The sequence below is a fragment of the Hemitrygon akajei genome, chromosome 2, assembly GCF_048418815.1.
Source record: "Hemitrygon akajei chromosome 2, sHemAka1.3, whole genome shotgun sequence".
Taxonomy (NCBI): domain Eukaryota; kingdom Metazoa; phylum Chordata; class Chondrichthyes; order Myliobatiformes; family Dasyatidae; genus Hemitrygon; species Hemitrygon akajei.
The window spans coordinates 95,591,760-95,617,419 of NC_133125.1; the positions used below are offsets into that span (position 1 = coordinate 95,591,760).

At 40.4% G+C, this 25,660-nt stretch overlaps 1 protein-coding gene across 2 annotated transcripts in view; it reads left to right on the forward strand.

Annotated features, from left to right (window-relative positions):
• LOC140714573 (rho GTPase-activating protein 15-like) overlaps positions 1 to 25,660 on the forward strand; it is a 734,693-nt gene that overhangs the window by 65,945 nt on the left and 643,088 nt on the right. For both annotated transcript variants that reach the window (XM_073025883.1, XM_073025887.1), the window contains exon 2: positions 78 to 311. In XM_073025883.1, coding sequence (XP_072881984.1) covers positions 183 to 311 — 129 coding nt within the window. In that variant the 5' untranslated portion in view covers positions 78 to 182. The remainder of the gene's footprint in view (positions 1 to 77; positions 312 to 25,660) is intronic.

Sequence of the window (25,660 nt, forward strand, 5' to 3'; positions counted from 1 at the left end):
AATGTATATTTGTAAGTCTAGGAGTGTACTGGATTGTTCAAGGCAACTGAATGGAGTACCATCTGTTTTATTTATAGATCCTGTCATCTGAAGTCCACTGTAAGACCAAAAGATCAATTTTATTTCTCAGTGAGGAAACAAAGTAAGTGAGACTGGAGCCTCCAAATCCGAACAACCCTCCCATGGAACTTCTGGGGACTTGGGAAGTTCACTTGGATGAAAGCACAGATCGGAAATACTACTTTAACACAAGCACAAAAGAGAAGACTTGGAAACCACCTAGGCTCTTTCTGGGAATGCAGACCATGAAGGTAAATGGATATGTTTTCAAATAAAATAGTTGTTTTTATAACACTTTCATAAGGCATAAGAGGAAATTATTTAGCTTGTTCAAACTTCAAAGCAATGTTATTACCAAAGTACATATATGACACCATATAGGTGATGAGGTTCATTTTCTTGTGAGAATTCACAGTTAATACAAAGGAACGCAATAGAATATATGATAAACTGCACACAAACAAAGATGGACAAACAACTAATGTGCAGAAGACAGCAAATTGTAACAATACAAAAAATAATAATAATAAATAAGCGAGGAAATAAATAAATAAATATTGAGAACATAAGTTCTTGAAAGTGAGTTCATCAGTTCAGTGTCGAGATGAGTGAAGTTATGCACTCTGGTTTAGAAGCCTGATAGTTGAGGGGTAAAGAATCTGCTACTGTGCGACCTTAATCTCATGTAGCTCCTTCCTGATGGCAGTTGCAAAGAGAGAGCATGGTCTGGAGCCATGTTGAATATACACTGGCTCTCAGAGAAATCCCATCATATTCATTTCCTATCTGATATAGTTTGCAATACTTTGCTCATTAAAGTTAGAGTTTCTGGAGTGTGGGGCAATAATACAAAATTAATACCTCCAATTAGGCATATGAAAAATTAATGATAACTAAAAATATTTCACGAGCTGAAAGCAAATCATTGATTTTAACCATGTTGAGTTTTAATTAAGTCCTCACCAATATTTGTAAAGTTATAATAATTGACCGTCTTGTGTCCTTGGGTGATTTCCTGATTTATCCATATAATAGTAATATAGCTTGTTATTCTGAATGGCAAGATTTGGCATGTGTCAAAGAGTTTTGTTGTAGAGCATTAACTTATCACTCTATTTATTATGTATATGCAAGATGATACTGAAGAACCCACAGATGACACTATGATAGCAGAGATATTTAAGTAACAAAGCTGAAAGTAGAAAATTGCATTGCCATAAAGTTAGATTGAGTGAGTGGACTGAAAGCTTGTAAATGGAGTTATCACTGGAAAGTGCAAGGTCATCTACTTTGAATCCATAAGAGATAAATCAGAATTTAGAGTAGCAGAGAGGCTTAAATCCACACATATTAATCATTAAAAGCCAACAGGCAAAAATAAAAAAAAACAATTAAAAAGGTTAATGGAATATTGGCCATTATTTCAAAGGGCACAAAATCGGGAACATGACTGCATAGCGATTATACTATTGTACTACTAATCCAGACAGCAAGATTACTGATCTGATGATTGGATTTCAAATTCCACCACCATAGCAGAAGAAGCTGAATTTAAATAAACCTGGGATGGTTTAGTAGTTACATTAATGAAGACTTTAATTTTACAGCATTGTCATGAAATACTCATCTGGTTAATTGATATTCCTTAGGGAAGCAAATTTGGCATCTTTACCACTCGGCTGAAATATAACGTATCACAGTGTTTGACCCTGAATAGTTACCTTTAACACAAGGGTTGAGTTAATCAGCTCAAAACACCTTTGCAAGGTCATTAAATGCTAATGTTGTCAATAATGCTACATTCCATGAATAAATATGACAAAGTACACTCAGAGACCACTTTATTAGATACATCTGAACACCTACTCATTAATGCACATATTAAATCAGCCAATCATAAGCTAGCAACTCAATGCAAAAAAAAATGTGGAGGTTGTCAAGTGGTTCATTTGTTGTTCAGACGTAACATTAAAATGGGGAAGGAATGTGATCTAAATGACTTTGATTTTGGAAGGATTGTTGGCACCAGATGGGGTGGTTTGAGTATCTCAGAAACCCCCGATCTCTTGAAATTTTCATGCACAACAGTCGCTAGAATTTACAGAGAATGGTGTGAAAAACACCATCTAGCATCTAGCAACATCTAGCAAGCAGCAGTTCTGTGGGTGAAAATGCCTTGTTGATGAGAAAGGTCAGCGGAGAATGATCAGACTGGTTCACGCTGAGAAGGCATCAGTAACTCAAATAACAACACATTACAACAGTGTTGTGCGGAAGCACGTCACTGAGTGCACAACATATTGAACCTTGAAATGGATGGGCTACAGATGAGGAAGTCCATAGATATACATTCAGTGGCCACTTTATTAGGTATCTCCTGTATAATTTTCCTTAACATACACCTCTCTCCTGAAGACCACAATGAAACTTGCCGCTATAGCTATTTTCAGAATACAAACATGTGTCATTATCCAGAATCAGAAAGGGGTTTATTATCACTGATATATCTTGTGAAATTTATTGTTTTGTGACAGCATTACAGTGCAAGACGTGAAAATTACTGTAAGATCCAAATAACTAAATAGTTCAAAAGAGAAATATTGTGGTCATGCTCATGATTTCACAGACCATTTAAAATCAGATACTGGAAGGGAAGAAGTTGTTGTAAAACATTGAATGTGGTTCTTTGGACTCCTCTATCTTCTCTCTGATGGAAATGATCCAGAGAGTCCTAGATGGTGAGGGGTTTTTTCATGATGGATGCTGCTTTCTTGAAGCAGTGCCTTTTGAAGACAACCTCAGTGCTGGGAAACATGTGCCCATGATGGAGCTGGCTGAGTCTACAACCCTCTGTAGCTTCTTACGATCATGCATGTTGGAGCCTCCATTCCAGGTAGTGATGCAGCCAGACAGAATGCTCTCCAGCGTACATTTATAGAAATTTGCTGAAAATTTTGGTGATATACCAAATCTTCTCAAGCTCTAAAGGAAATATAACTCTTGGCAAGCCTTGTTCATGATTGCATCAATATTCAAGTCTCACGATAGATGTTGACGTGCTCTACAGATAAAATGTTTCCTTATATCACTCTTAATTCCCTTCCTCTTGCAATCTTTAATCCTTGACTCCTTCCCTGATAGGAACAGTGTTATAGTGTAGTCACCTTGTCCACACCTTTCAACATTTCCATAAAACCATAAGACCACAGCTGCAGAAAAGGTGGATGTCATGGAGGGATTGTCTACGGAGTCTCTGTGAGTGGAGGTTAGGAACAGGAAGGGGTCAATAACTTAACTGTGTGTTTTTTATAGGCCGCCCAATAGTAACAGGGATATTGAGGAGCATATAGGGAAACAGAACCTGGAAAGGTGTAATAATAACAGAGTTGTCATGATGGGAGATTTTAATTTCCCATATATCAATTGGCATCTCCCTAGAGCAAAGGGTTTAGATGGGGTAGAGTTTGTTAGGTGTGTTCAGGAAGGTTTCTTGACACAATATGTAGATAAGCCTACAAGAGGAGAGGCTGTACTTGATTTGGTATTGGGAAACGAACCTGGTCAGGTGTCAGATCTCTCAGTGGGAGAGCATTTTGGAGATAGTGATCACAATTCCGTTTCCTTTATCAGAGCATTGGAGAGGGATAGGAACAGATGAGTTAGGGAAACATTTAATTGGAGTAAGGGGAAATATGAGGCTATCAGGCAGGAACTTGGAAGCATAAATTGGAAACTGATGTTCTCAAGGAAATGTATGGAAGAAATGTGGCAAATGTTCAGGGGATATTTGCATGGAGTTCTGCAATGAGATAGGGAAAGGATGGTAGGGTACAGGAACTGTGGTGTACAAAGGCTGTTGTAAATCTAATCAAGAAGAAATGAAGAGCTTACGAAAGGTTCAAAAAACTAGGTAATGATAGAGATCTGGAAGATTATAAGGCCAGCAGGAAAGAGATTAAGAATGAAATTAGGAGAGCCAGAAGCGGCCATGAGAAGGCCTAGGTGAGCAGGATTAAGGAAAACCTCAAGGTATTCTACAAGTATGTGAAAAGCAAGAGGATAAGATGTGAGAGAAAAGAACCAATCAAGTGTGACAGTGGAAAAGTGTGTATGGAACCAGAGGAGATAGCAGAGGTACTTAATGAATAATTTGCTTTCGTATTCATTACGGAAAATGAGCTTGGTGATGACTTACAGCAGATTGAAAAGCTTGAGCATGTAAATACTAAGAAAGGGGTTGTGCTGGAACTTTTGGAAAGCATCAAGTTGGTTAAGTTGCTGGGACCAGATGAGATGTACCCCAGCCTACTGTGGGAGGCAAGGGAGGAGATTGCTGAGCCTCTGGCAATGACATTTGCATCATCAATGGGACATGAGCGGTTCCGGAGGATTGGAGAGTTGTGGATGTTGCTCCCTTATTCAAGAAAGGGAGCAGAGATAGCCCAGGAAACTATAGACCAGTGAGTCTTACTTCCATAGTTGGTAAGTTGATGGAGAAGATCCTGAGAGGCAGGATTTATGAACATTTGGAGAGGCATAATATGATTAGGAATAGTCAGCATGGCTTTGTCAAGGGCAGGTCGTGCCTTTTGAGCCTAATTGAATTTTTTGAGGATGTGACTAAACACATTGATGAAGGAAGAGCAGTAGATGTAGTGTATATGGATTTGAGCAAGGCATTTGATAAGGTACCCCATGCAAGGCTTATTGAGAAAGTAAGGAGGCATGGGATCCAAGGGGACATTGCTTTGTGGATCCAGAACTGGCTTGCCAAGGCAAAGAGTGGCTGTAGACGGGTCATATTCTGCATGGAGGTCGGCCACCAGTTGGAGTGCCTTGGGGATCTGTTCTGAGACCCTTACTCTTTGTGATTTTTATAAATGACCTGGATGAGGAAGTGGAGGGATGGGTTTGTAAGTTTGTTGATGACACAAAGGTTGGAGGTTTTGTGGACAATATGGAGGGCTGTCAGAGGTTACAGCGGGACATTGATAGGATGCAAAACTGGGCTAAGAAGTGGCAGATGGAGTTCAACCCAGTTAAGTGTAAAGTAGTTCATTTTGGTAGGTCAAATATGATGGCAGTATTTAGTATTAATGGTAAGACACTTGGCAGTGTGGAGGATCAGAGGGATCTTGGGGTCCAAGTCCATAGGACGCTCAAACCAGCTGTGCAGGTTGACTTTGTGGTTAAGAAGGCATACGGTGTATTGGCCTTCAGCAACCATGGAATTGAATTTAGGAGCCAAGAGGTAATGTTGCAGCTATATAGGACCCTGGTCAGACCCCACTTGGAGTACTATGCTCAGTTCTGGTTGACTCACTACTGTGAATCAAGGAGGTCTGAGGGGATCTCAAATGGTGGCCAGAAGACTTCGTTAATTGAGCTCCAATGGTTGTGCACAAAGTGGTTTGGACTTTGATAAGTTTGGCGCCAAACGATTCGCAGCGCAGGACCAAAGAAACAAAGAAGAAGAAAGCAGTAACAAAGAAAAAGAAGAAACACCCTTTACAATAATATTGCCAAGTTTTGTATCACCTGCAAATTTAGAACTCTGGCTTTCATGCAACTCCTAGTCATCATTCCGGGAAAAGGGTTGCTGTCATGGTTAATCTCAACATTCCCAATATTGATTGAAGGTGGTGGGGTGGCGATCTCTCTCTACCAAAGGAAGTGTAAGGTGCTCCTTCCCTCTGCTAGCCTGCAGGAGACCTTTGGGCAAGGTGTAGAACCTGCTCAGCCCCCTGATCAGGGTCGCATGAAGCCATGGGAGCAGGTGATGGATGGTTGTACGAATAGCTGCTGCATATTGCAAGTCCTGGTTATGCGACTATTGACAGCAGTCAGACAATCTCTGAAGAGTATTGAGAATGGCTGGGATCACCCATATTGTAAAAACACACTGGCCGGTAGAAGGCATGGCAAACTACTTCTGCAGAAAAATTTTGCCAAGAATAATCAAGGTAATGGAAATGCCATGATCGCCTACATCATATGACACGGTGCATAATAAATGAACATATGAATATTGATTGGTATTTCCTTAGTACAAAAGGTTTAAATGGGGCAGAATTTGTTAGGTGTGTCCAGGAAGGATTCTTGACACAATATATATAGACAGACCTACTTGTAGAGAGGCCATACTGGATCTAGTACTAGGCGATGAACTTGGTCAGTTGACAGATCCCTCAGTGGGTGAGCAGCTCAGAGGCAGAGACCACAACTTCCTGATCTTCACCATAGCCCTGGATTGGGATAGGAGCAGATGGTATACAAAAGTATTTAATTGGATCAGGGTGAATTATGATGCTATTAGGCAGGGTATAGATGTACTCAATTAAATGGTGTTTACGAAGCACTTGCATGTGTATGTGCATAGGTATGTCACATTAAGGGAGTGACAAGAGAAGTAGAACATCAGGTCTGGGGAAAGAAGGAAGCATACTTAAGATTTTGGAAGCAAGGATTAGACATGGCTCTGGAAAGTTACTAGCTAGCCAGGAATGAGGGATGTTCGAAGAGTTGGAAGGGGATATGAAAATGCATTGTTGAGTGTGCTTAAGGAACACTCCAAGAAGCTCTACACATATGTGAAGAACAGTAGGATGACTAGAGTGAGGGTAGGACTAATCAGGGACAGAAGAGGAAACGTGTCTGGAGTCTGAAGATCTAGAGGAGGTTCTTTATCAATGCCTTGCTTCATTATTCAGCAGTGAGAGGGACATTGATGAATGTGAGGACAATGTAGGACAGGCTACTATGCTGGAAGATGTTGATGTTAAGAAAGCGAATGTGCTGGAACTTTTGAAAAACATTAGGAGGGATAAGTTCTGGTATCTTACAGGATATATTCCAGGTCACAAAGGGAATTGAAGGAAGAGATGGCTACATCTTTGGTGATGATCTATGTATCCTAACTGGCCAGAGGAGTAGTACCAGAACATTGAAGGATGGCAAATGCTGTATATTTGTTTAAGAAAAATAGGGTTAATCTTGGAAATTATAGACCAGTGAGTGATGTATCGGTGGTGGCAAACTGTTGGAGAGTACTCTTAGGGACTGGATTTATGAGCTTATGGAAACCGTAGTCTGACATGGGATCGTCAATATGACTTTGTGAGGGGCAGGTTGGCCTCTCAAGCCTGACTGAATTCCTTGAGGATGTGACTCAACAAATTGAATGAAGGTACTAAAGTGGAAGTGTTGTACATGGATTGAAGTAAAGTGTTTGTCAAGGTAAGCTCATCCAGAAAGCCAGGAAGCATGGGATTCAGGTGAACTTGGCTGTGTGGATTTAGAACTGGCTTGCCCACAGAGAGCACAAGTTAGTGGTATATGAAACATGCTCTACTTGGAGGTTGGTGACCAGCAGTATTCTGGAGGGATCTGTTCTGGGACCCCTGCTCTTTGTGATTTTAATAGCAAATTTAGATGAGGGAGGGTGGGTTGGTAAGTTTGCAGATAATATGAAGGTTGGTGGTGCTGAAGATAGTGCAGAAGGTTGTCATAGTTTACAATGAGACATTGATAGGACGCAGAACTGGGCTAAGTATTGTCAAATGGAGCTCCATCTACCACCACCCCCTGTCACCTACCTCAACCACCACCCCCCTCCCAAACCCATGCAAACACCTCACTTCTATTTCTGCTGCAATGTTCTATTCTGCCTTTAGTTGGAATATCACATGAATAAAAACCTTTCTTCACATGGCTTGAAAATTAGAAAGAAATGGTAACTTATGTCACAGTATTGAAGCAAGATTCCATGTTGTTAATGTTGCAATCAGCTTGAGAGAGATCCGAGATACAATCATGTTGGTATCCAGTGGTTGAATGGGAAACCCCTTGCAACTACCTATTACTGCAAATTGATCAGTAGTCACAAGGGATAAACTAAATTGGTAAACAGACATATTTTCAAGTAGTTCTACTTGGCAGTCCACACAGGAGGTCAGATTTTGGGAAAAATATATTGTGTAACACATTCCATTGTAACAATTTGATATGGAATTTCTTGATAACTTTTTAGAATTTCAATTATAACTCTACAAACAATTCTTATTAAATCCACATCTGCTAGAATATGACTTGAAGCATACAAGTTTATTTTCATCAATAAAGTCTGTACCAATGATAGTAATAACATTGATTTTTTTCACAGACCACATAAGGTGACTCACATGTGGTGACTCTGCTGTTTTTCTTTTGTGTTTACAACAAGAAAATTGAAAAATAGCTTGAATCTCCTTCAGGGAATCTATACCAGTTGATGCCATAAGGCATATAGTCTACTGTAATGTCTAAAAGGATCTAAAATTATTCATCGGGGATCTCTAACTCCTTTGCACTTCTAACATTCTTAGCATTAAATAACTTGAGAATAAATCATTAAATAATATGAAGCCAATGAATATGAGATACAAGTAAGACTTGCTTAAGAACAGACTTTTGATATTATAGTGGGAGTTACTGGCTTCATCCTAGTTCAAATTAATTTACTCTTCTGCTAAAATTGTACTTCAACATATATAAGAATCCATTTGCTAAAATCCCAGTGTATAATACTGGTATAACAAATGTGTATAACACATAATACATTATTTAATGAAAATTCTGGTTTACTTGAAACAATTTATAAAAAATAGAATAAGCCATTATGGATTTCAACACTGCTCCATTATTCAATAAAATTATGAATGATTTTCTACATCAACTCTTACTTCCTAAAATTAGCCTATATCTTTCTACTATCTTAGTGTCCAAATTGCTTTGCAATTTTAGCTTTGTTTGTCTACCCTCTCGCTGTGGAAAGGATGACACTTCTCTCTCCCTTGTCAGTGAGAAAGAGAGAGAGAGAGAGAGAGAGAGAGAGAGAGAGAGAGAGAGAGAGAGAGAGAGAGAGAGAGAGAGAGAAAGAGAGAGCCAGCCTGCGGCATGTTGAAATGCTGGGTGAACAATGGTTTTATTAGACTGCAGATCATGGTCTCTCTTTGAAGGTTTTGCTATTGCTGGCTTGCTGGGTGGTGGGCACTGATGCTTTCTACTAGAACAAGCAGGAGGGAGGGTTGATGCTTTGTTGATGCATGTGTGTGGGAGGGGGGAAGGGGGCTTTGGGGTTCTAACATTTTTCTGTCATTCATCCTTTGGGATTTTATTGTTCTGTTTCATGGACATCTGTGAAGAGTAAGAATTTCAGGTTGTATACTATATACATTCTCTGATATTAAATGGAACCATTGAACCATATACATAATGCTCTGGGGTAGGTTGTCAAGTTTAGAACCTAGTTTATTGAATGTCACCTCAATTCCAGAGTCCCAAATTAGAAGCAATCTCCTCTTAGTAACAACCTATCAGAGTATTTAAGAACTGTATATTCATTGACAAAACTATAGTACCTCCTATTGCTCCAATTAACTGAGAATATGGTCCATATTTACACAATCTCTTCCCTACGTATCATTCTAGTAGACTCCACTCCCACTAACTCAAACATTTACTCCCTTAAGAAAAGAAACTAAAAGTTATACTGGAGGCACAAGTGACTGCAGATTCTGGAATCTGGCACAACAAGCAAGCTGTGTTTATAGAAGGAAATGAATTGTCAATTCTTTGGAACAAAACCTTGCATGTCACATAATATTGACAATTCCTTTTGTCCCACAGACGCCACTCAATCCACTGATTTCATTCAGCAGATAGGCTGTTGAAGGAAAATTATACTTTGTATTTCAAATATGACATTTCAAACTACGCTTCAAACATTTACAGCAATACATCTTTACTCAAGTACCATAACCCCATTCCAATAAAGGCAAAAATGTAAACCCAAGAGAATTTGTAGATGATGGATGTCTGGAGCAGCACACTACTGGAGGAACTCAGCAGGTCAGGTATGATCTATGGAAGGGAATAAACAGTCTTTTTTTTGCACCAAGACCCTTCATCAGGACTGGAAAGGAAGGGGAAAATCCAGAATAAGTAGGTTGGGGGAGTGGAAGGAGAACAAGATGTCAGGTGAAGGGAAAGGTGGGTGCCTAGGGGACAGGTTGATGAAATAAGAAGCTGGGAGGTGATAGGTGAAGAAGAAGGAATCTGATAGGAGTGCAGTGTGGACAATGTGAGAAAGGGAAAGAGGAAGGACATCAGATGGAGGTTAAGGGTTGGTAAGGAGAAAGTCTAACAGAGTGACTTAACACAGAAGAATAAAATGACATTTTTTGTTCTCAAACACTTGTTGGACCTGGATGCTAATCAGCAAAAAAATTATGTAAGAGAATTCCTTGGAATGAATGGAAGTATTTCCCAGAGTCTCATCTGTTAAATATATTTTGCTGCTATATTTTCCAATGATGTTATCATCCACTCTCTAATCAACCTCCTTCCCACAATAACTTTCCAAGTAACTATATGATTTACTCTCTCTCCCCACTTACACACTGAATAGACCATAAATAGCTGAGATGCAAACACTGAATTACTTTGTTAGTTGGAGCCAACCAACCCAAAAATTACCTGTTTAATTCAACTTTGTTTCCTGTCCAATTATCAAGCTCAATATCTGCACACATTACCCCTGGTTTATGAACCTTATCTTTGTGCCATAGATGTTCTCTGCAAGCTAAAACAAGATTCCATTCATGCAAGCTGTTGCCATATGCCAGAGGGTTCCAGCAGTCCCAGAGTTCCCTGCAAATCTATCCCAAGAGTTTCCAAAAGCATATTCATAAATATAAGCTGTACATAAGTTAGGTGTTCATAAGCTGCGGAAGACCTGCAATTCTTAGCTGGTGATGCACCATCAATAACTCTCTGAGACGTGAGGTGAGATACCGGCTTTTATTGACTGGAAGAAAGAACAAGCAGCAATTGACCACCATGCTACATCCTGGAGACTGAGGGCTGGGCTCAGGCCCCAATCGCCTTTATACCGGGGTCCGTGGGAGGAGCCACGGTCAGTGGGAGGAGCCACAGGAGCAGTCAGCGGTGGGGGGGGGGGGGGGGGGCATGTCCAGACAAGTATATGTAGTTCACCACAGCTGGCACCCTATTGAAACATTAGTTTAACTCATGGGAAAAAAACTTCAACTGAATGAATGAAAATCAAAGTTCGAAGTAATTTTATTATCTAAGTACATATAGATCATCATATCCAGCCCTGAGATTCATTTTCCTGCAGGCAATCACAGTAAGTACGAGAAACACAGTAGAATCAACAAAAGACTGAACACAAAAGGACGGGGGAAAAAACCCATGTGCAAATAAAAAAACAACTTTGAAAGTACAAAAAGAAAGAGAAATAATAGTAATAATAAATAAATAAGCCATAAGTATTCAGAATGAGATGAAAAGTCCTTGGAAATGAGACCATTAGTTGTGGGAACAGTTCAGTTATGGGGTGAGAGAAATTGATTGAAGTTACCCCCTCTGATGGTTGAGGGGTAATAACTGTTTCTGAATCTGGCAGTGTGAGTCCGAAGACTCCTGTACCTTCTTCCCTGATGGCATTAGCGAGAACAGAGTATGTCCAGCATGGTGCTCTTGACGGATGCTGTTTTCCTGTCACATTTATCTGTGTCGATGTGCTCAGTGGGGGGAGAGTTATACCATGATGGGCTGGACCATACCCACTACTTTTTGTGAGACCTTTCAGTTCAAGGGAATTGGTGTTTCCATACCAGGCTGTGCTGCAGCCAGTCAATATACTCTCCACCACACATCTATAGATGTATGTCAAAGTTTAAAATTACATGCCGGATCTTTGCAAACTTATAAGAAAGTAGAGGTGCTGTTGTGTTTTCTTCATAATGGCACTGACTGTATATGCTGGACCCAGAACAGATCATGTGAAATGATAACACCGAGGAATTTAAAGTTGCTGACCCTCTCCCCTGATGAGGACTGGCTCATGGACCTCCAGACTCCCCTCTTCAAGTCAACAATTATCTCCTTGGCCTTGCTTTCATTGAGAAAGAGGCTGCTGTTGTGGCATCATTCAGCAAGACTTACAATCTCCCTCCTATATGCTGCTTCATCACCAACCCAATGATAGTGGTGTTGTCGACATATTTAAATATGACATTGGAGCTGTACTTGGCCTTACAGTCGTAAGTGTAAAGCAAGCAGAGCAGGGGGCTAGGCACACAGCCTTATGGTGCATCTGTCTTAATGGAGATTGTGGAGGAGATGTTGTCACCAATTCAAACTTACTGTGGTCTGCAAATGAGGATCTAGTGGCACAGGAGGTACTGAGGTCATGGTCTTGAGCTTATTGATTAGCTTCGAGGGGATGATAGTATTGAATGATGTGCTCTAGTCAATGAAGAACATCCTGATGTATGCACCTTCACTGTCCCGCTGTTCCAGGATTGAGTGAAGAGTCAAGGAAATGGCGTCTGCTTTTGACCTGTTGTGATGGGAGGCAAATTGGAGCAGATCCAAATCACTCCTCAGGCAAGAGTTGATATATTTCATCACCAGCCTCTCAAAGCACTTCATCACAGTGGATGTAAGTGCTTCTGGATAGAGGCATGTAACCACATTCTTCTTACTCGAAACCTACTTGAATCAGGCGACTGCCTCAGACTGCCGAAGTGAGAGGTTATAGATATTGATGAGCACAACAGGCCATTTAAACAGCACAATAATGCAGATGCAATAAATCTAAAATTATAAGAAAGTGCTAGAAACATGCAACAGGCCAGGCAGTATTTGTGGAAGTTGAAACATTCCTGTTTTTATTCTAGCTGAAAAATCCTGTTTAATCACACTTCCTACTGCTATAAGTTTTAAGCCAGAAGTGATAATTATTTTTTCGGGTTCTTAACTGTTTTCTGTTAGAGTTATTCATGGGCAGGGTACACTCGATCTATGTGTTGGTAAGAAAAGCATAAATGGCTACTGAGTAATAAAATCTTACATCAGTGCAAATATTAGCTTAGCCGAGCTTCAAATACATTTCATAATTGAGTTGTACTGTATTTTTACAACTATAGTTAATTATTGATAATTTGATTAAAATGCTCAATTCATATAGCATCTCTGATAGTTTTCTAAAGCTAATCAAGTACTTTTCAATTGAATTCGCTTCACTGCCAGAAGTGGAAGCGTTCAGAAGAAACATTAAATCTAGAGTCTAGCCTTTCTGTCAGATACATTATTTCAAAGCGATTAGGGAAATATTCCTGCTTTGCTGGCAAATAATTAGTCCATCAACCAGCAATCTATACACTGCCTTGAAAAAATATTCAGCTCCCAATCTTTTGTTCACATAAATGAGTATTAAAACCAAGGATTTTGATTCACTTATCTGAGAATTTTTTATTTGCGAATTACATGCTTCATTTTTCACAGTAGATGCATAAAACAGTGAAAATTGTAAAGCATGATAGACTAAATATTCAAAACCTAAGATGTTAGTAGTTCAAAAGTACTCATTTCCCTTTGATCAGTAGTTACTTGAACTACCTGTCACAGCTACTACAGCCAGTAGCCTGTAACCTTATTCACTTTTTGAATGTGTCCATTAGCTTTGCACATCACAATGGAGCAAGGTTTGCCCATTCTTCCTTGCAAAATTGCTCCAGCTGTGCCAGGTTAGTTGGGGAGCGGCAGTGGACAGCTACAGTATCTCGAGGTCTTGCACAGATGGTCAATCGGTTAAGGTCAGCACTGACTGGGCCACTCAGTGATACCACTTTTCTTCATTTGAAGCCACTCCATGGCTGCTCTGGCAGTGTGCTTTGGGTTGCTGTCCTGCTGAAAAGTAAATTTCCTCCCCAGTTTAAGCTTTCTGGCAGAGGCTACTGGTTTTTTTTCCCGAGATTTTCTCTGTATTTAGCAACATTCATCTTCCATCAATCTGACCTGATTTCCAGTCTCTGCCACTGAAAAGCATCCCCATAGCATGATTCTATCTCTACCGTTCTTTACAGTAAGGATGCTGCTACCTGGATCATGCTTAGTGTTAGATTTATGCTACACTTACCACTAAAATAAAATCATACCCTTTCCTGTAAAGACTTTACAAAGCATCACTTAGAAGATACTATAAAAATGTGGAAGAAAGTCTTGTGGTTGGATGAGACTTAAGTGAAAAAATACTAAGCTTTTAAAATTTGTTCTCAATCATTGTAAAATCTAGGTAAAATTGTGTAAATGGAAACAATTGTGTTTAATTTTGATTGCCTATAATAAGATACATTGTTTTTTTTATTTAGCATATAGTTTTACTTCTGAATTAAATAGATGATGTTAGATTTACTATAACAAAGACAATTTTACAAGTGTAGGTCATCCAGTGCAGCTTTACGAATTTTAAGATCGTTCTAAAATGCTTTCCCAAGATGCATTTGTGCAAAACCCTGAAGTGATTAGAGGGAATTAATTGTAAAAGGTAATATCTGTTGATGCATAACTTTTCAAAGTTCAAAGTAAATTTATTATCAAAGTCCATAGATGTCACTATAGACAACCCTGAGATTCATTTTCTTGCAGGCATACTCAATATATCCAATAACCATATTAGAATCAATGAAAGACAGCACCCAATTAGGCCACATAATCAGAGTGCAAAAAACAATGAACTGTGCAAACACAAAAAGAAAGAAAACAGGAATAATACTATTGCTAATAATAATAATAATAATAATAATAATAAACAAGCAATAAATATCAAGAACATGAGATGAACAGCCACTGAAAGCAAGTCCATAGTTTATAGGAATAGTCCAGTAATTGGGCAAGAGAAATCGAGTGAAATTATCTCCTCTAGTTTGAGAGCCTGATGGTTGAAGACTAATAACTATTTCTGTACCTGGTGATGTGAGTCCTGAGGCTCCTGCACCTTCTTCCTGATGGCAGCAGTGAGAAGAAAGCAAGACCTAGGTGGTGAGAGTCCCTGATGATAAATATTGCTTTCCTGCAACAATCCTCCAGGTAGATATGCATAATGGAGGTGTTTTTTTCCCCCTGTGATGGACGTTGCTTTTTGTAGGATTTTCTGTTCAAGACATTGATGTTACCCTGCCAGGCAGTGATGCAGCCAGTGAATATAGTCTCCACCACACATCTATAGAGGTTTGTCAAAGTTTTAGATGTTATGCCAAATCTTGGCAAACTTCTAAGTAAGTAGAGGTGCTGATGCACTTTCTTCATAATTGCACTTACTTGCTGGGCCCAGGACACCTCCTCTAAAATGATAACACCCAGGAATTTAAAATTACTGACCCTCTCCTCCAAGATCCCCTCATAAGGACTGGCCTATGAACTTCAAGTTTCCTCCTCCTGGTTAATAACCAGCTTCTTGGTCTTGCTAACATTGAGTAATAAATAGGCTGTTATTATGACCCCACTCAGCCAGATTTTCAATCTCCCTCCTATACACTGAATCATCACAACTTTTGATTCAACCAATAACAGTGTTCTCATCAGCAAACTTAAATATGGCATTGGAGCCATGCTTAGCTACACAGTCATAAATAAAGTGACAGAATAGGGGGCTAATCATAAAACCTTGTGATGCACCTCTGCTGCTGGTGATTGTGGTAGAGATTACGCCAGTCTGAATTGATTGGGGTCGGCAAGTAAGAAAATTGCAGATCCAACTGCAGTAGGAGGTATTGACGGCAAGGGGATGATAGTACTGAATCATAAATGTTTGGAAGGTGATGCTTTTCAGCCAGAGGGCTATGATTGTTGAAAATGGCATTGAAAATATTCTAAAACAATTTTAGTTTACCCATTCAATCCATTATGAAAAACAACTTACAAAGCTTATATTACTATCGTCTTTACTTCGAGACTGCAGCCAAAACTGAAAGGGAATTACAGATAATGGCCTAGAAAATTCTTTGTAGAAAGACGTTGAATTGATTGTGTGAGGAAGAAGAATCATCAAAATGTTTTGTGTTACAAAATTCAACAGTCTTAACCTGATCAGAGGCTATTTCCTATGTAGAACATAGCGCAGCAGGAAACAAAGTCAAAAATCTTTAAAAGGTCATGCTGTTGAATTCATCAGAATTCCTGTCTTTCATGTTGTTATGGATATCCTGATTATCAACACACCACATTGTCTTTTTCCCATCAACGTACTTAAAAGTTAATAGATGTATTTGCAAATCAGTGAATTGTGTGCAGTAATTGGAACTGAGAAGCTTTTGCAAATTGAATGATCTTTATGATAGTGTTCCATTAAATTAATTTTAGAGAGAAAAAAACCTTTTGATAATGTGGGAGAAATTCAGGATGCACATCAGATAGTTGGTTTTTTTTTGTAGTCCATGACTGGAAACATAGCCTTGAGGGTATCATAAAACACAATATCAATAAATATTATAAATCTGATTTTAACACAATAAAATCTGTAACAAGCCTGAGAGACAGGAGAGAACAGTGTTAATTGGGTTGCAGGATCCCATGTATATTGTTGCACTGACACAGACTATGCCACTTTTTTTTTTTTGATTGGCACCTTTTCATTTGTGGACGACTTCCCAAGGATATTAAGAACAAAAAAGGATGACTGTGTACATAGATTGCATTTATAGGGTCTATCAGAACATGTATTATTTGAATGTGTGCATGCATCAGTTGAATGCGAAGAAGGCACGGTTACCAGCAGCAATGCAGCTTTCTCATAGCACCAGTGATGCAGGTCTAATCCTGGCTTCCAGTGCTGTCCATCTGAATTCTGTACGTTCTGCCTTTGATACAAAAGGCCCCATGCCCCCACCTACACAATCTAGATTCCTCCCACACCTCAAACTTGTTAGTTGTTGAATTAATTAATTACAATAAATTAACACTAGTGTAGTAACCATTGGGAGTTAATGAGCATGGGTGGAAGAATGAGAAATAAGTGGACTGATGAAATTAGTCCTCGAGCTGGCATGCACTTAATAGGCCAAATGCCATAAGGGAAATGAAACAAATCACATCTGTCCAAGTGTTGCATACCTTTCAGCCCAGTCTTGATTTTCAGTAAAGGTGACTTAAGAAGTCCAAGCACATAGAAAAAGCTTTTCAGCCCATTTCTCTGCTCTGAAATCAAAATGACCATCATTGTGTTTTTTTTTAAAAATCAATATGATGGCAGTTTACATTCTAGAGTCTTTTAAATTCTTCTGATAGCAAGCTGGCCTGATTACTAAGAAAGAATGAAACACCTTCTTATTGAAAGTGATATTGTAGAATGGAAGAAGAAATCTATTTTGCTCTCATTTGTAGGTGCCAGGCTGATGATTGTCACAGTGTACACTGGTAACAGCAGAACCTATGTGTGGAGAAACGACAGACTTCCATGCAGAGATGGAAACATGAGTTTATACATAATAATTTCAACAGAACATTGGTGGCTTGATTGAGTGACACCGCAAGATGAATCATTCTCAAAACAAGGATCCCACAGTTAGCACTAATTGGGAGCCTGCTTTAAATAATCACGGTACCTGGAAAATCCATGCCAGTCAAAATTAACTTGACAAGATTAAATAGAAAGCAAAAGGGCTTAATGAATCTAGTTAAGACAACAATAAACAAATACAGGCGCTCTAGAAACCTTAGAGCCCAACGCTCTATGGCTCAATGCACAGGCCCACGGGACTCATGACAGATGAAACTTTGATAACTCCACTTAGGTAATGAGACAGCACTTTTGAATTTCGTTAAAATGATTGAACAATGTAATTGCCCAATCCCAATTTCATAATTCAATGTTATGAATAAAACTGGAGAAATCAGCAACTCAGTTCACATATCCTCAGGACAGGAAATACGGCATCTTCGCCTGGTCTGACTTGGAGGTGATGCGGGACTGACCGCAGTCACGTTGACTTACAACAGACACAAAATGCTGGAGAAACTCAGCAAGTCAGGCAATATCTATGGAGGGGAATAAACAGCAGATGTTTCAGGATGAGTCTCTTCACCAAGACTGGAACGGTGGGGGCAGGAGGTGGGGGGGGGGGGGAAGGGAAGTACAAGATGGCAGGAGATGAGTGAGACCAGGAGAGGAGGAAAGCAGATAGTTGGTGTAGGGGGTGATGATGTAAGAATTTGAGAGGAGATAGATAGAAGAGAAAGAGGGCTAAAGAAGAAAGAATCTGATAAGAGAAGACAGTGCAGTAAAGGGAAGGAGGTGGGAAGCTGGAGGAAGATGATGAACAAGACGTGAGGGCTTGAGAGAAGAGAAGAGGTGAGAGGGCCACTAGGAGGGGAAATAGAGGGGAGTGGTTAGAGAAACTAATGTTTATCGTACCAGGTCCTATTGATGTTAAGTTTTGCCTTCAGGAAGTAGTGGCCGGCAAACCCTGCCAAAGCAAATGGTCACCCGATTCCATCTCTAACTTCAAATGGAATTGTCTTCTTGATCTTCAAACAGCCTTCCATAGATCGTACCTGGATATCTTGTATAGTTTTGGATCTGAAGTCATGAATGCCACAGATCTAGCCCTCAGCAGACAACAGATTTCCTGATTCATCGATGGCTTTTGGTTTGAGTATATCTGAGATGTTACTGAAGGCACACACACTCATCTACACAGGTCTAATGATGTTTGTGACAACTGTGGCATATTTATTCAGATTCAAAGATGAATCCCTGAATATTGTCCAGTCCACCAACTCAAAAAAGCCCTGTAGGTGCTCTTCTGCTTTCCTTGACTAAATCTTTGTAGTGCTCATCACTGGTGCTGCAGTCTTTAGTCTCTGCCTGCACACCTGGAGTAGAAGCAGGTGACTGGACTTTCCAAAGTGCAGGTGTGGGAAGGTACAGTAAGCATCATTGATGGTGATTTAACAGTAGTCAAGTGAGTTGGCTCCACTGGTTCCACAGGTGATATGCAGGTGGCAGTTGTTCAGAAACTTCTTCAAGCTGGCCTGGATAAAACACCCCTCAATGACAGGAAAGGTATTAGGGTGTGGTGGTTTGTAACTGCTAATCATGGCCAACGTTACTGCAATCAGTCTCAGGTTGTCTACCTGCTTTCCACACCCACCCCCTTCCTGGTGCCACCTATCACTAGCCAGTCTATCCTCCTTCCCCACCTCCAACCTTATTCCAGCTTCTGCCTATTTACTTTCCAATCTTGTTGAAGGGTCTCAGTGACTGTTTATTCCCCTCTGTAGATACAGCCTGACTTGTTGAGTTCCTCCAACATTTTCTGGGTGTTGCTCAAGATATAGAGTATCTGCAGAATCTCTTTGTTGTCTAAGGTTAACTTGAACTATCTTCTCAAATAATATAGTCTGTTCAGAGGTGATTAAACACAGACAATAAATATGGGCTTTGCAACTAGATGTTCAAAGCCTGCAAAAGGTAATTAAATGACAAAATATTTTAAAATCAAATTTAAATATTGCTGAAAACCTTGAGTAATGAGTGCAATTGGAAAAGGAGTGGGATTGCAGACTATGAAATCTATAGGAAGGTATTCAGTGAGAAGAAGTCAAACTGCAAAAGCCATTAGGTATTATCTAGGCACCATGCATGGAGTTTGATAAATCACTCAGCAATGGCGTAAATCATTTTTTATAGGATAAAGCTCAATGCATTAGCATCCTCAGATGAAAGAAAGAAATGTCTGTAAGAGAAATTCTATCATTGTGATTTCCATAAAATTGATCGAATGATTGCAGGTACAGAGAGAATGTTTGTAACACCTGTGTGATCAATGGGTATCAACAGTTGCACGAATAGCTTGCATGAAAACAAAGCAAGGCCATTGTAAGTTCAGAGTTTACTGAGAATCAGAATCAGGATGATTATCACCAGCACGTGTCATGAATTTGTTAATTTCGCGGCAACGGTACAATACAACCTGTGATAATATGGAAATACATAAATAACTCAATTACAGTAAGTATATATGTATATTAAATAGTTATATTAAAAAGAATGCAAAACAGAATAATATGTAAAAAAAGTGGGAGGTAATGCTCATGGGTTCAATATCCATTTAGCAATTGTATGGCAGAGGGAAAGAAGCATTTCCTGAAATACTAATTATGTGCCTTTAGGCTTCTGTACCTTCTGATTAGAAGTGGGCATGATCTGGGTAGTGGGGGTCCTTAATAGTGGACATCACTTTTCTGAGGCACAGCTGCTAGAAGATGTCTTGGATACAGGTTATAAAGGTAGTTATAAAGGTAGTAAGGTAGTAAAGGAATAATGGTTATAAAGGTAGTAAGGTAGAAGCGCTAAAGTGTGTATACTTCAATGCAAGAAGCATCAGGAACAAAGGTGATGAACTGAGAGCTTGGATACATGCATGGAATTATGATGTAGTGGCCATTATGGAGACTTGGCTGGCACCAGGGCAGGAATGGATTCTCAATATTCCTGGATTTCAGTGCTTTAAAAGGGATAGGGAGGGGGGAAAAAGGGGAGGTGGGGTGGCATTACTGGTCAGGGATACTATTACAACTGCAGAAAGGGTGGGTAATGTAGCAGGATCCTCTTTTGAGTCAGTATGGGTGGAAGTCAGGAACAGGAATGGAGCAGTTACTCTACTGAGGGTATTCTATAGGCCCCCTGGTAGCAGCAGAGATACCGAGGAGCAGATTGGGAGGCAGATTTTGGAAAGGTGCAAAAATAACAGGGTTGTTATCATGGGTGACTTTAACTTCCCTAATGTTGATTGGCACTTGATTAGTTCCAAGGGTTTAGATGGGGCAGAGTTTGTTAAGTGTGTCCAGGATGGATTCCTGTCACAGTATGTTGACAGGCCGACTAGGGGGAATGCCATACTAGATCTAGTATTAGGTAACGAACCGGGTCAGGTCACAGATTTGTCAGTGGGTGAGCATCTGGGGGACAGTGTTCACCACTCCCTGACCTTTAGCATTATCATGGAAAAGGATAGAATCAGAGAGGACAGGAAAATTTTTAATTGGGGAAGGGCAAATTATGAGGCCATAAGGCTCGAACTTGCAGGTGTGAATTGGGATGATGTTTTTGCAGGGAAATGTACTATGGACATGTTGTCGATGTTTAGGGATATCTTACAGGATGTTAGGGATAAATTTGTCCCGGTGAGGAAGATAAAGAATGGTAGGGTGAAGGAACCATGGGTGACAAGTGAAGTGGAAAATCTAGTCAGGTGGAAGAAGGCAGCATACATGAGGTTTAGGAAGCATGGATCAGATGGGTCTATTGAGGAATATAGGGTAGCAAGAAAGGAGCTTAAGAAGGGGCTGAGAAGAGCAAGAAGGGAGCATGAGAAAGCCTTGCCGAGTAGGGTAAAGGAAAACCCCAAGGCATACTTCAATTATGTGAAGAACAAAAGAATGACAGGAGTGAAGGTAGGACCGATTAGAGATAAAAGTGGGAAGATGTGCCTGGAGGCTGTGGAAGTGAGCGAGGTCCTCAATGAATACTTCTCTTCGGTATTCACCAATGAGAGGGTACTTGATGACGGTGAGGACAATATGAGTGAGGTTGATGTTCTGGAGCATGTTGATATTAAGGGAGAGGAGTTGTTAAAATACATTAGGATGGATAAGTCCCCGGGGCCTGATGGAATATTCCCCAGGCTGCTTCATGAGGCGAGGAAAGAGATTGCTGAACCTCTGGCTAGGATCTTTATGTCCTCGTTGTCCACAGGAATGGTACCGGAGGATTGGAGGGAGGCGAATGTTGTCCCTTTGTTCAAAAAAGGTAGTAGGGATAGTCCGGGTAATTATAGACCAGTGAGCCTTATGTCTGTGGTGGGAAAGCTGTTGGAAAAGATTCTTAGAGATAGGATGTATGGGCATTTAGAGAATCATGGTCTGATCAGGGACAGTCAGCATGGCTTTGTGAAGGGCAGATCGTGCCTAACAAGCCTGATAGAGTTCTTTGAGGAGGTGACCAGGCATATAGATGAGGGTAGTGCAGTGGATGTGATCTACATGGATTTTAGTAAGGCATTTGACAAGGTTCCACACAGTAGGCTTATTCAGTAAGTCAGAAGGCATGGGATCCAGGGAAGTTTGGCCAGGTGGATTCAGAATTGGCTTGCCTGCAGAAGGCAAAGGGTTGTGGTGGAGGGAGTACATTCAGATTGGAGGGTTGTGACCAGTGGTGTCCCACAAGGATCTGTTCTGGGACCTCTGCTTTTCGTGATTTTTATTAATGACCTGGATGTGGGGGTAGAAGGGTGGTTTGGCAAGTTTGCAGATGACACAAAGGTTGGTGGTGTTGTAGATAGTGTAGAGGATTGTCGAAGATTGCAGAGAGACATTGATAGGATGCAGAAGTGGGCTGAGCAGTGGCAGATGGAGTTCAACCCGGAGAAGTCTGAGGTGGTACACTTTGGAAAGACAAACTCCAAGGTAGAGTACAAAGTAAATGGCAGGATACTTGGTAGCGTGGAGGAGCGTGGGGGGAATTTGACGGGCTGAAATTAACTGTTAAATATGGGTTGGCGATGAAATGATGTCTCAAAGCAGAGCTCAGGTTTCTTTTCATTCCAAGGTCAATGAAATACACAACTTCATCAAGAATTTGATTAAGTAACTTTAATTAGCAATTAGTAACTCAGCCCAGCAAAGTGTGAAGTGATTCACTTTGAAAGTTTGAGCCTAAAGGTGGGATGCAGGGTTAATGGCAGGATTCTTAACAGTGTGGAGGAACAGATGTATCTTGGGGTTCACGTCCTCAAAGTTGCAGCACAAGTTCATCAATAGGTAAGCGATCATATAGATTGATTCAAGACCTACAGCTCTATAGAATTCTATTTAAGCCACACTTGGAATATTGTATTCAGTTCTAGTCACTTCATTATAAGAAGAATGTGAAAGTTATAGGGTTCAGAGGACATCTACTAGGATATTACCTGGGTTAGTAAGTGTGTCATAGAAACATAGAAACATAGAAAACCTACAGCACAATACAGGCCCTTCAGCCCACAAAAAATCATGTCCCTACCTTAGAAATTACTAGGCTTACCTATAGCCCTCTATTTTACTAAGCTCCATGTACTTATCTAAAAGTCTCTTAAAAGACCCTATCGTATCTGCCTCCACCACCGTTGCTAGCAGCCCATTCCACACACTCAATACTCTCTGAGTAAAAAACTTAGCCCTGACATCTCCTCTGTACCTACTCCCCAGCACCTTCAACCTGTGTCCTCTTGTGGCAACCATTTCAGCCCTGGGAAAAAGCCTCTGACTATCCACACGATCAATGCCTCTCAACATCTTATACACTTCTATCAGGTCACCTCTCATCCTCCACTCTAATGAGAAAAGGCCCAGTTCACTCAACCTATTCTAATAAGGCATGCTCCCCAATCCACGCAACATCCTTGTAAATCTCCTCTGCACCCTTTCTATGGCTTCCACATCCTTCGTGTAGTGAGGCGACCAGAACTGAGCACAGTACTCCAAGTGGGGTCTGATCAGGGTCCTATATAGCTGCAACATTACTTCTCGGCTCCTAAATTCAATTCCACAATTGATGAAGGCCAATACACCATACGCCTTCTTAACCACAAAGTCAACCTGCGCAGCTGCCTTGAGCATCCTATGGACTTGGATCCCAAGATCTCTCTGACCCTCCACACTGCCAAGAGTCTTACCATTAATATTATATCCTGCCATCATATTTGACCTACCAAAATGAACCACTTCACACTTATGAGGTTAGGTTAAGTGATCTAGGGTTTTTCTGTTGGAGAGGAGGAGAATGAGAAATGACCTTTTGAGGTGTACAAGATGATAAGAGGCACAGGCTGAATACATAGAGTGAGACCTTTTCCCACCATAGAAATGGCCAATGCAAGGAGGCATACATAACTTACATTTGTTAGAAAGCAAGTATGGGGGTGGGTGGGAAAGGCAGAAGTAGATTTTTCACACAGAATGGGGTGGGAATGCTCTGCAGGAGTGTTGACACAATAACATACATTACAGTCATTTAATAGACTCATAGGCACGTGGATGAAAGAAAGATGGAGGGTTATATGGGAAGGAAAATTAGATTGATCTTGGAGTAGGTTAAAAAATATGCACAAAATCTTGTGTTGAAGGAGCTGTACTGTGTTGTATTGTTCTATGTTCTATGCTCTATAATTTAGGTAATTTCATTTTAATTTGGTCACAAGTCTAATTCAACTTTTAAGTACGGTTGCAATTCTAATCCAGCAGAACTTAACGAGAAAATCTCAGATGTATGCAAATGGTTCTGTTTATTATCAGAGAATGTATATAGTGCACAACCTGAAATGCTTGTCTTCGCAAACATCCACGTGAAACAGAAGTACCCCAAAATAATCAACAACAGAAAAATATTAGAACCCCAAAGCTCTCCTCTTCATGCAAGCAGCAGCAAATATCAACACATCAACCTCCCCCACCTATTTCAGCAAAAAGATTCCACGCCCAGCACCCACCAAGCAATAGTGAAGCACCCAGAGAGACCGTGACCTGCAATCTACAATGCTATTGTTTACCCAGCAGTTCGACTAACAAGGGACCGAGAGATATCACCCATTTTCACAGCAAAAGGAAAGACTGACAGTTGCTGTTACAATATTACAGTCTGCTGTGTCACTTTTTATTCTGAGAGTCTCCAACTTGAGAATCGGCAACAAACTCTCCCACAACTGTGAGGAAGAGAGTCCATACATTCACCACAGCAAAATCCTGATGTTCCATCTCCCAAGATGCCTCAGGTGGCAACACTAGGCCAAACCCTTAAGTCACCATCTTCCAAGCCATGCCTGGAAAACGTTGGAAGCGTTGGAAAATGGTGGGCCAGCAAATTCCAGGAACAGGAACATACCTGCCGTAAAAAGAAACTTGCAGATCGGGACATTGTTGAAACCCTAACCACCCTGAAAAGGGGAAAAAAGGACATTAAAGAGAGAAATTTAAGTTGTTTCCACAGGTGAGGTCAAAGAGGCAGCCACTTGACCCCATTTTAACCCCATCAATAGAATGTATTTTTTTGATTGTCCACTAATAAATCAAGCCCCTGGCTGTAGGCAATTCATACTAAACACTAATTAGCAATAGGCAATAAGCAGTTCTGGTTGTTTATTCTTACCCACTCAATTTTTAGCTCCTGGGGAGCCCCAACACTTCAATGAGAGAGCATCAAGTTCACCAGGGATTGATCGGGATTGAGTGCATGGACCAGTTCCAGAAATCTGCTGAAAAGACCTTGCTGTTACACTTTTCAGGCTCATCTTTTTCTCCCCTTGAAATGAAGAAGTCCATATCAGTCCATATCAACCAGTATGCCATTTACTGGAAGCCACCACATGATTTCCAGTAAATCCTTTCAGACAGGACTACCTGTGTAACCACAGCATAATACAAAATTTAAGTCAACCATTGTGTTAACATATTCAACCTTTTAGTAGCTATTGCAATAGGGAAATCACTAATTCTGCATTACTGATTTGAACATGAAATGAAGAGTCCTTGAAAAAGGGTCCATAGGTTGTTGGAAGAATTCAGTTATGGGGTAAATGAAGTTGAGTGAAGTTCTTCTCTCTGGCTCAAGAGCCTGATGGTTGGGTAATAACTGTTCCTGAAGCTCATGATGTGAGTCCTGAGGGTACTGTACCTTCTTCATGACGGCAGTAGCAAGAAGAGAGCATGAGCTGGGTGG